Source organism: Astatotilapia calliptera, chromosome 19 (assembly GCF_900246225.1).
Source record: "Astatotilapia calliptera chromosome 19, fAstCal1.2, whole genome shotgun sequence".
Taxonomy (NCBI): Eukaryota; Metazoa; Chordata; class Actinopteri; order Cichliformes; family Cichlidae; genus Astatotilapia; species Astatotilapia calliptera.
Window position 1 is genome coordinate 14,106,260 of NC_039320.1, and position 12,056 is coordinate 14,118,315.

General features: G+C 41.0%; 1 protein-coding gene across 9 annotated transcripts in view; it reads right to left on the reverse strand.

Moving 5' to 3' along the window:
• Positions 1-5,873: 5,873 nt before the first annotated feature.
• daam2 (dishevelled associated activator of morphogenesis 2) overlaps positions 5,874-12,056 on the reverse strand; it is a 111,591-nt gene continuing 105,408 nt past the window's right edge. For all 9 annotated transcript variants that reach the window (XM_026152820.1, XM_026152817.1, XM_026152819.1 and 6 more), the window contains 2 exons: positions 7,905-8,075; positions 5,874-7,815 (listed from right to left, as the gene is read on the reverse strand). In XM_026152820.1, coding sequence (XP_026008605.1) covers positions 7,603-7,815; positions 7,905-8,075 — 384 coding nt within the window. In that variant the 3' untranslated portion in view covers positions 5,874-7,602. The remainder of the gene's footprint in view (positions 7,816-7,904; positions 8,076-12,056) is intronic.

A 12,056-nucleotide genomic window follows, 5' to 3' on the forward strand; every position in this document is an offset into this window, starting at 1 on the left:
AAGATCTGCCTAAATAAAATGGCATATGTTACATTAAAAATAGAAAAGATGTGTGATAAAGGTACGCCTAGCCTGCCTCCAAACAGCTGAGAAAGAGGGAAGGCAAAATTGACACAACACACAGACAAGAGAGTATAGTAGTGTAGAGACTAGAGTAGTGGGTAGACTACACGTCTTTGGAGCAGAGGATCGCAAGTTTGATTCCCACCTGGAGTGTCTGTATCCAGTAAGGGTCCTTAGACTAGAACTCCCCCCTACTAAGCGATCAACAGGGTCCGTGTCAGGTGTTGAGGAACCAGGGCGCCCTGACAAGAAGGGAGGTACAAAATAAATGCTATGGCAAGGGGGAGCCACGACGCCAGGTCAGGGGGCGTTATCATCACCCCCATATTAGATCACTACAATAGGGCAGCAGTAATCAGTGAGATGCTTGGCTAAAAGGGCTAGAGGCTAAGATCAAGGTAGTCAACATAGGTGTCAGCAGCTGGAGAGGGACGCAGTGGTCATGATGATCCACTCGACTCTGAGACCATCACAGTGGCCGACTGTCCACTGACCCTCTTCATATGGGTTCTTGGTTCTGTATTCTCCTTCCAGGGCACAGCAAAAATCTTCATGTTGGCTGTCCAGTGGATCATCATGGCCACTGCATCCATCTCTAGCTGTTGACACCTTGGTTCTGTGGTCCTGCTTTTGATTTCTCTGGTGTAGTTGTTGATTGGCATATCTCAGGTATGGTTCCTGTACTTCTGCAAACTCCCTCTGTGCTACCCTGATCTTAGCCTCCTGCCCTTTCAGCCAAGCATCTTACTTATTACTGCTGCCCTATTGTAGTGATCTAGTTAGTCTCAATAGATATTGTACACAGTGCTGCATTAACATCTAGCAGACCTAATATGGGGGTGGGGGGTGATGATAACTCCCCCTGACCTGGCGTCCTGGCTCCCCCTTGCCATAGCATTTATTTTGTACCTCCCTTCTTGTCAGGGTGCCCTGGTTCCTCAACACCTGACACGGACCCTGTTGATCGCTTAGTAGGGGGGAGTTCTAGTCTAAGGACCCTTACTGGATACAGACACTCCAGGTGGGAATCAAACTTGCGATCCTCTGCTCCAAAGACGTGTGGTCTAACCACTACTCTAGTCTCTACACTACTATACTCTCTTGTCTGTGTGTTGTGTCAATTTTGCCTTCCCTCTTTCTCAGCTGTTTGGAGGCAGGCTAGGCGTACCTTTATCACACATCTTTTCTATTTTTAATGTAACATATGCCATTTTATTTAGGCAGATCTTATTTCATACACTCTCCCTGTTACAATATATATATATATGTATATATGAATAACCAGAAATAAAAGGAGGAATAAAAGCAGCTGGACAGTGTAGTGGTAAGACTCCATCCCTTTGGAAAAGGAGTTGTAGGTTTGAGTCTCACCTGCAGTGTTTGTATCCAGTAAAGGTCCTCGCTAACCAAGCTTAACGCAGAGAGAGAACTCTAATAAGGTCCACGTCAGGTGTTGCGGAACCAGAGACGAAAATACCGAGCTGCTACGTGAATAGGATGATGGAATTTTCATCCATATGTGTGTGTGTATGCAATGAGGACTCCAGATGACTTTGTTTCTGTAAGTCTTGGTAACACACGCCCTTTCTTTAGCATTAAATAACTCATCAAAAACAACCATATCAGAATGATTAATATAAGAGCAAACCTCACACTTTGCCCCCCAAAATTTGTACCTGTCATCTGTTTCAGTGAGAGGTGATCATCAGTCTTTCTGAAATGTAATTCACCATGCCGTCATTTTATACAACACGTTCTGCTCTGCTCTGAAATAACTCGAGAAATGGGTTGAATATTGGTTCAAACACGCAGATTATGCAGAATGTTTTTACAATTTAAATCCAGCACCAGTAACCAAAGCTGAAACTAAGAACGGAGATCAATCAGGGTAAAAACCAAACATTCATCAGCATCAGCGGTTAAACATGGACCATTTGTTACCTTGAATAATTTCACTTTTTCATAATGAGAGGCACAAACTGGGGTTTGTAGAGTGCTTTGGAAAATGTTTTGGTTGTAGTTTAGTTGCAGTCCAATAGGCTCTCGTAACCTGGCTCCAGTTAAGGAAGATTTAGGCAGGCTGTGACCTGTGCATAAATAAAGTAACATACAAATAACCATTTCTTGGATGGAGCCACTTTATTTCTTCATCACTGGAGCCAAATACTTTCCTCAGGATGATGTAGATGCACAGAGAGTATTCATAAAGCTCACAACCCTCACGTCATACTGGGCTCTTTTTGTGCCACTTTTTTCATTCGTATGAACGCCATTTCCGCTGTGTTGGGTGTAACATAGCCAAACTTGCCACCCGGTTTCGTTTTTGTAAAAAATTCAAAATTTCAGTCTGATTTTCTTACATCAGCCTAACACGGCTTAGCAGCAAAAATACTCACACTTGACACCCTAGGGACCGTTTTGTGCCCCATTGAAACCCATTATAAACGCTATTTTTCACGGCAAAAAAATTACGGTCAAATCGATCGTGATAGGTAATGCTTCTGTTTCCGTTTGCAGTAGTGGCCTTAGAGTTGTAATTTTTTTATTTGTCCACCGGGTGGCGCCCTTGCTCCACATTTGACCCCGGGCTGGAAAACAGCGGGCTGCTTAAACAGACCTGCGGGAAACGAAGCCTCATTTCCGGCGTGCAGCAGCGGCTTCGCCCGCTGATCGGGCGGGACCATTTCCGGCCCCTAGGACCGTTTGAGGGTGCATTTTTTTTTAATCAACAGGAAATGACGTATTTGTTGTGACGTGGTATCGGACGTGTGCGCTGGAAAAAGGAGTCCGACGCAACATGCCCCGTTCATCGTCGCGAGTTAACCCGGGAGGATGCACTGATTTCGGCCTAGAGGAGGAGCATTTGCCGCCTGGAGACCATTTTCTGGTCCTGGAAAAAAAAAAAAAGGCGATCGAAATGAAGGTTGGTGCCAATCTTTAGTCCATCTAAAGGCCTATAATAACAATCAAATATTACTTCAAATGTTTGTTTTTTTTAATATTTCGTTTTGTTTTGGGGGGCTAAAAAAAACGGTGCGCTCATGTAATTAAACTGCGATTAAAAGGGTTAAAACCCCCGAAATATAATTAAAACTTTACATGAATATTTCAGGGAGAAGTAGTTTTAAAAGACTGGCTAATTTAAAGTGGAAAAAAATATGAATATATAATCTTTTTATAGCATTTTTCGGGCGTGGCAGAAAACGGTCCCCAGGGTGATGAACGTAAGTTTTTTAAAGTATGACGTGAGGGTTAAATCATCCATCCATCTTCTTAAGACACTTGACCACTTTATTCCTACATCCCATCAGAAAATTAAGCTCATTGGAACAAGTTAATTTGAAAACCACTGACATTTTTCAGGAATTTGATTTGAATGGCTGCCACTAAACTCAAAATGAATACAAGCATCTCCCCATCCTCCTCATGATCCAAACGCTTGACATAACCAATGAGAGTGAAGGAAAGAGAAAAACAATTTGTTGTAAGGGACAAAAGTTTATTGTAACCCTACAAAAGACACAGGGTGAGAGAAAAAAACAAAACCGAAACAAAATAAATGAAATCAAACCAAAAGAAAAGCTTCTCGTTCTCATACAAGTGTCAGAACTATCCATCATACACGGACCACAGTTTAATGATTCTGATTTTTAATATAACATTTGTCGTAATGCGTTGTGTACATACAAAATATAGCAAACTAAATAAGGCAAATAAATAGAGGTACAATTTACAGGAAAATGGAACATTCCTCATGTTTTCATCTTTTTTTTAATCTTAACTCAAACATCAACAAACGTGTACAAAATGCTTTTTTTTTATTTCTCCAACTGTATATCTTTCAGGTGGAGGGTACGTTTTTCTTTTTCTTCCAAACATGAAAATACTGACTCCTCACAATTATACAAGCTCGAAGAACGGGTGCAACTTTTCTCAGGCAGTACAGGCTGTGGTTTAACAGGTGTGTTTCAGTTTGCAAGCAGTTTTCTACGAAAGGAGAAACAATTCACACTCTGTGCACCCATCTTTAGGCATGCAGCTCAACACCATGTAATGACAGAAATGTGGTATTGACATAAAATACCCCACCCACAACCGCCCCCCAATCCCTCTTTTTAATTTTTTTTCTCCAGACTCACCAAACCAGGAGACAGGACCTGCTCTGTACCACAGTCGCCTCTTAGTTTCCCCACAAATCCCATCTCTGCCATTCAACAGACTCTTAAAGTGTTCCAAGCGGCCCAGCCAGATACTCAGCCTCACTTTCCTCCCTTTCCTATAAACACCATCTTTAATTTCTTCTTCTTTTAAATTTTTTATTTTTTTCGTTGCACCCTTCTAGTTTCTTGAGGGACCTCAGCCCTCGCTGCAAATGGAAATGTCCCATCAACAAAGTGCATTGAAACAAGCTACTTATTTCCATCTTTACACTCAAAAAAAAAAAAAAAGAAATCAAAAATCATCAGCCAGTCAATGGCCAAATAGACATCCAACCATGTAGCAACACAAAGGTTTTAATACTGACAATACCCCTCAGGAAATAGTCCGCACTACAACACGGGTTAAAGCTCTGAATGAAGGGTTTAAAGAATCTGATGAAGTATAACTCAAAAAGGATCAGAGGCTAGAAAACAAAAGGACTAAAATATACACAAGATGCTGGTTTATTGAGACAAAATCAAGTAATATCCTCTTTTAAAATTTTAAAAGTGTCTGAAAGTTTTAAGTGATTTTGGTTCACTGGTTAATCTCTGGGATACAATTTCTGTCTCACGTTATGTTTTTTTTAACCTCACAGTAGCTTCTCTCTGCTTCAGAGGGGAAATGAAGAAAATGAACTAAAAGTGTGGAAGAACTCATATAAAAGGAAGTGAGTGAGTTTAGCTGTGCACAGGTAACACATAACCCCAAACCTTTCTGAGGAAACATTTAAGTGCACCTGCTGAAGTTATTTGGGAGATACTGGGTAGAGCTGTTTTTGACAGGTTGTGAGGTCAGTGAAGTGCACTATAATCGGCCACAAGATGGCACCATATCCCCACCAAATTCTGTAAGTTTGCTTTGGAAGCCACAAATACAAACGTGAAAACAGGATGAGAGGCACTTAAAACTGAACGTTTACACAACGAAGAACAGAAAAACTCCAGAAAGGACAAACTGGGGAAGTCGCTGTTAGAAATACAAACATGGTGGGTCGAGACCTCTCTTCTGACTCTGAATGAATGTGATGGTTAACATGTAAATGTATGCTTGATGTTGACTTTACACCCCACGATTAGAGCCGTCTTTGTGTGAACACATTCTGCAGCGAAGCTGAAGCCAAAACCAAACCAACGCAGTGCCCAAAACTGCAATTCCTTTAATGACCACTGGAGGCTTGCTCCAAAAGTGAGTCAATCTCCATAAAACTCCCATGTTAAAATGACCAGCTTAAAGCAAAAATAAACATAGTTTTGGTCTTTTTAGCCACTTTCCTACTTTATAACAATTTTGTTTGTGTAACTCCCCCATTTAAACATTATTAAAGTTAAACATATAATTATTATCAGGTCCGTGGCCTCTTTTACTGACAGATATCTGGCAGGCTTCATCTCCGGAAACTGGAGACATTGATTGGTGTCTGGTTAATTGCATACAGACTATCTGTGCTCCAGTTTTCACAACTAGTTAAATTCTAGTACTTCATCTGTATGTTACTTAGCAGACACAGATAACTGCTAATTAAAGCAAATGTTAGCTAAAAAATTAGCACTCCACCCTCTCATCCAAATATGGTCACTTCTGGTCCAAAAAATAAAAAACAAAACAAAAAAACCCTTAAAAGAACAAAACAAAATGAAAAACAAAAAACAAGCAAAAGAACAAGATGGCTTTATAATGGGACTTCAAAAACCAATGAGTGACATCATAGATGCTACATCCATCTTTTAATACAGTCTATGTGCACTGCTATATATATATTTTTGTTTTCAAAAAGAATCAGATGTTAATACTGATTACACTACAGCCTCACTCCTACTGCTCTAAATACTTCAAATACCTTATAAAAAGGAGGTTGGCTTCCCTTTGTGGGCCTGATTTGACTGACTTGATTGACAAGCTGGAGAAAAAGATGAAAGTACAAATTCTTTTCTATGACATGCTCTGATGTTTTTTTCCTGTGTGTGTCCCACCTACCTTCTTTAAGTGTTTTGTTATACCCTGACATGACAATGAGAGATTCATCACATGGTGCGGTGTGACTCTACCACGGAAAAAGCTGAAAATTAAAAAAAGAAAGCAGAGAGATACTGAATAGAGTGAGAATTTAACCTTACTGCAGTAAAGGAACTGCAGCTTGTGCCTTTAAATGAATTTCATGGCATTCCTTCATTATGTTAGTTACAGATAATCTGACAACATACAGGACGCTGTCATTGGCTTGTGGACTTCTGAGTGTAAAGTTTACAAAAAAGCTGCAGTGCAAACAAGACGTACAGATGTGAAAAGTGTGAGCGATTACCTCTTTTTTTTTTCCTTTTTTTACATAAAGCGCAAAATGTATAGAAATTCACTTCAACGCCAACTTGCAACACCAACAAATAATGCATTGCGTGTACAAAAATCCCAAAACATAAAAAAAGACCTCTTTGCAATTAGCTTGTCTGCATCTAAATATAAATATATATCAATGCCTAATTGCAGTATGTTTTGTATTAATACATTTACATTAGTTTTCTCTTTCCTTTGGCACTGTTAATGCCAGAACGATGTTGGTCAGAGTGAAGGTGAGGCCTGACCCATGTGGCACAGTCATGTTTTAAATCAGGTGGATCAGGCTGAGAAGTTTCCTTGAGCACATCGGGATAGACACGTCCTTCCTGGAGAATGTTGGTATGAATCTGGATCCTTCTTCACTCCTTCAGAAGCCTACAAATCATTCTGGGACGTGTCGACTCCTTGACTTTCTGTGGTTGAGAAGTCTCTTTTCTGGGGAACACCTGATGGTCGAGGTTATTTTTTAGTTCCCTTCAGCTTCTTTTTTCCTGAAATCTGCCTGGAGACGCTTCATAGTCCTTTTACCAATCCTTTGTCTTTGCCTCGTGACTATATACAGTGTGACTGTCCGATCCCAATGTCCCGTGTGCTTTAAAGCCCAGTAGTTAAATGACAGAGCTTTTTCAGCACCGGAGAGCTTGCAGAGGATGTGTGAATGGGGGAGAAAAGTGAAAAAGACTGGGGTGATAGACAGTGAGAGCCTTGAGCACAGTGTTAAAGGATATGGTCAAATGACATGGGCTAATGTGTCACAGTGGTGTGTCCACTTGTCCATCCTGGTAACATCCAGAACAGACGGAGTGGAAATAGCTTTACAAGACCAATCAGAGGAGAGCGCTGCATCCTTCAACACGGCTCGGCCGTTCTTGCAAGTCCAATCCAGCTGTTATTTACATCCTCTACAATGTCAGCGGTCACTGTCCCACAACCTGGACTAAAGGTGTTAAAAGCTCAACGCAATGGCAGATTTAAGGTGGGGTTTTTTTATTCCTGTTCCCCGACCTAGTAGTTAACCTTGGTGACGGTTCTTTCCCGGCCGCCACCCTCCGCCAGCTGATTGACAGAGCGTTTGCGATTTCGCTTGAACTTGTTCAGGTCTTTGTCGAAGACCTCGCCGGAGCGCAAAGCTGAAACCAGGTCGTCAAACTCCCCGCCGACTTCTTCCGTGGTGCCGCTCTTTTTGGCCCGTCGTTCCCGCTCCCGTTGATCCTTAAGCTGGTTAGGAATAGAATACAGAGTTATTGGAAAAAAAAATATTAACTGTCATCACTGCCTCAGGTGTATTCTCTGCTTCTGTGTCTCACCATCGCCTCCATCCGGGCCCTCCGCTCCTCCTCATCCTTGCGTCGCTGCATGTTCTCGAGGTCCTGTCGTGCGTCGGTGAACGACTGCAAGAAGGTGTCGAAGATCCCGAAAAACTCATCCGGCTGCATTCTCCCTTCTTCCTCCCCAAAGTGCTTCAGAGATTTGGCAAACTGCACAAAGCACATATACCGTCATTAATAAACAATTTTAAACACATTGAAACCAAATGCGTCATTATACAGGCTGGACATGAGCATATGAGCCTGCTCTTCAAATTCATCTACTGCCATTCATGCTGGAAATTAACACACACACACACATACACGAGTAAGAAATGACTGCATGATTTGACCACCGTATGTCCACCCAGTTCTGTTCAAGCTGTTCGGTGCTCTGCGCCAGGACAAAGCCTGCAGCCAAACACGCTCTACATTCCCACACTGAGCTTTGTGCTGCAGTACTACAGACCACTACACGCACACACATACACACAGGCCCAGTCACAGTCCTAAAACACAACAAGATACAATCTGTACTGCGCAGAGGCCATGGTTTGAGGCAGATACTAGCAACACATCTGACCAGTTTTGCAAAATAATGTGTGATAGGTTATTTGTGGAAAAATTTGGATTTCATAAAGCGTAACTGTCACACATGTATTTGGTTTAAGACGATAAACAGGCCACACTGAAAGAGTGAAAGTGAGAGTCAGTATTCTTTAAAAGGGTAGCAGCTGTTCATTCTATCATCTGAAAGAAAAAAAAAAACCCAAACATTTGGGCACTTTTATAAATTTTGCAAAAATAAAGTTTCAAAATACACTCAGGGTGAGGCTACATTCAAGCACAATCTGCAAAGCGCATTTGAAGCTGGTTTTTTTTGGCCATTTGGTTGGAACAGAACACGCTGGGTAGTTATTCTTTATTTATCTCCATTGGGAAAATGTAAAACATCCCAAGTGTTAGGAGAAGCAAGTCCTCAAAAGCCACCTGGGGGCTTTTGAGGGTTCATTCTCCTGTGCCCAGGTCAAGGGCACGGGGGAATGAACCCAATGCATTTTTAACATCGGAGAAAAACATGATCTCCTGGAAAAACTCCAAACCCAAACCATGAGTATTTATCCATACTTTGACTTCCTAGATATCGCTAAAGGCACCATGGAAATCTCAGCTGAAGAAAATGCATGTGATTTCTCAAAATCCAGTTCAGCTTAGTTATTAGTGTACTCTCTCATTCGTTAATTAAATTTCAGTTGAACTTTATTTTATTTATACAGCACCAAACCATCTCATGGTGCTTTTTATTGTAAGTACTTGAATGGTGGGAAATGCGGGGAAAAAGAGAAGAGAAAACAAAAACAACAAAGAATGAAATCAAACTATGGGAGCAGGCAAATGTTGAAAATATATGCCATGCTGAAGACAAAGAGAATGAAAAGAGGAGAGTGTGCATCAAGAGGAGCATCCAATAGTCTGAGCCTATAGCAGCATAACTTAAGGATGGTTCAGGGTCATCTGATCCAGCTTCTAATAAAAGTTTCATCACTAAATTAAAGTTTCATCCTCATCACTGCTTTCATATTCATTTTTGTTTCACTCCTTCCTATTCTCACAGAGTCACATTTAAAGTCAAAATTCCCCAGCTTTTACGGTAAATAAAATATATCTCATCTCAGATCACTAACAAAGAATCTTCATATATTTACTCTTTTGGTTGATTTATTTCAATACAATAAACAATAAATGGTACATGTTAAACCCTTTAGGTAAAAACAGCCTCTGTTGTTCTCTTCTGCACTGTGCTATTATCCTCTGTCTCATCTTCAGGGAGAGTTCAGTGACAGTAAACATGACTCTAGTTTATATGAGGTTAGCATCATACTGTAAATGGTCCTCGTGTTGTGATAAAACCATCCTGTCATTATGGTACTAGTCTCCATGGCAACCCCACCGTCATCACTCTCTCTCTCCTGGTAATTATGTGTCTGGTCAAATCTGTTTCCTCTCGTCCCCTTGGGTCTGAGCTAAATGAGTAAACACACACACGCGCGCGCATGCACACACACACACGTACTCCTGCACACACAATAAAATGAAGAATGTGAAGTTACAACACTGTGCAGCTCATTTCACACAACCACTAAAATAAACACAGGCAAGCTCTGTGAGAGAGCCAATTATCTCTTTGCATTCTCTGATTATTTATTGTGCCTTATTTTTATTAATAATAGATTTTAAATTACGACTTTAAAAAAATAAATAATAAAACTGTTTGTTGTTCAAAAATACTCTATGAAAACCTATATGACTGATCTGTTTACACATTAGATAAATCATATTTTATCCAACATGAAAACCCTCTACGAGATGATCGGTCCTCCTTTGATGATCAGTGAGCAGCGGTGTGCTTTCATGCTTAGAAAAAGCACCGTAGATGTAATTTTTGCTTTGGAAGATGAGATGTTGATGGAGAAGAACAGAAACAGTTGCTTTGTGTCTTTGTGGATCTAGAGCTAGGGTACCAGGGGAGAAATCATTGTGCTCTATGAGAAAGTTAGGTGAGACTGGGGTATGACATGTATAAGGACAAGTGTATGCTAGGAGTGACAGATGGGTTCAAAGTGGGAATGTGATTACATTGGGGATCTAAGCTCCTTCTTGTTTGCAACAGTGATGGACAGGTTGACAGATGATGTCGGGCAGAAGTCTCTGTAGACTCTGATGTTTGCAGATGACATTATGATCTCTAGTGAGAGTAGGGAGGAGAGTCTGGAGACCAGATTGGACAACATTAGAAATGAGCACATCAGAGAGATACCCTACCCTAAAGGTAGCAGCTGAAAGAAGCAGATGATACAGCTTCACAAAAAGTGATAAATGCTGCCAGTACTCAGCTTTTAGAGGCAATTTATGCACCTTAAAATTAATTAATTAATTACAAAAATAGTCAAAGGAAATCCTAGGGTAAGTACAGTTGCTGAATGGAGGCATTTATTACAGCATGACACACTAAAAGGCCCCAACTGACAGAGAGGAGGATGCACATGCACAGTCAGCCTCACCAAGTCATTTGTCTGGAGGCATTGGCTAATACGAACATGCTGCCAAGCAAGCTAAAGAGGCACTTAGAAAGTAAACATTACTTCTGAGAAAAACTCTGGCTACTCAAAAGAGTGCTGGCTCTGACTCAAGCATCCTCCAATGCTTAAACATCAGATACTCCAAAATCCAAGTACTGATCAGCCACAACAACCTGCTGGCCTAAGATCATGTAGGCACCAAAACAGCTCAATGAAACCTAAAGGTTCCCAGTTTAAACTTGTAGCAAGACGATCAGTGTTACATCTTCTGGTGTATTTCCAGATGAGTAAAGGTTCTAGACAACTTTCATTCATTTTGGTATATATGCTTACAATCTGAGCAATGCTTCTGATTTTGAGTCTACCATATCTGCAACCAGTCAGACTCAAAATAATTTAGCAATTGTTTACTTCTTAAAATAGTCAGAGGCTCTAACAGAACTGCAAAGAGCAAAATATGTCTACTAGCTGGTAAGTTAAGCTTAAGCAGACCCTTTAACTTTAACAATAACAACGACAACAACAATAACGGTGGTTAACACTGTTGCCTCACAGCATGAAGGTCCTGAGTTCAATTCCATCATCAGGTCGGGGTCTTTCTGTGTGGAGTTTGTATGTTCTCCCCGTGCCTGGGTTCTCTCTGGGTACTCCGGCTTCCTCCCACAGTCTAAAGACATGCAGTTAGTTGGGATATGTTAATTTGAAACTCTGAATTGCCTGTGGGTGTGAATGTGAGCGCGAATAATTTGTCTGTGTCTATGTGTTAGCCCTGCGACAGACTGGCGACCTGTCCAGGGTGTACCCCTGCCTCTCGCCCTAAGACAGGTGGGATAGGTTACAGCCCCCCCGCGACCCTGAAAAGGATACGCGATAGAGGATTGATGGATGGATAATAATAATAATAATAATGACAACAACAACAACAACAGGCAAATGTGAAAAATGCTGTGATGGATTAATTTGATCATGTCTCTACAGGGTGGTCATTATGTGGATCTTTAAAGACTTAATAGACAGAGTTAATAAGTACCTGTAAGATGGCAAAACAGGCACTGTATTAAAACTACAGTTC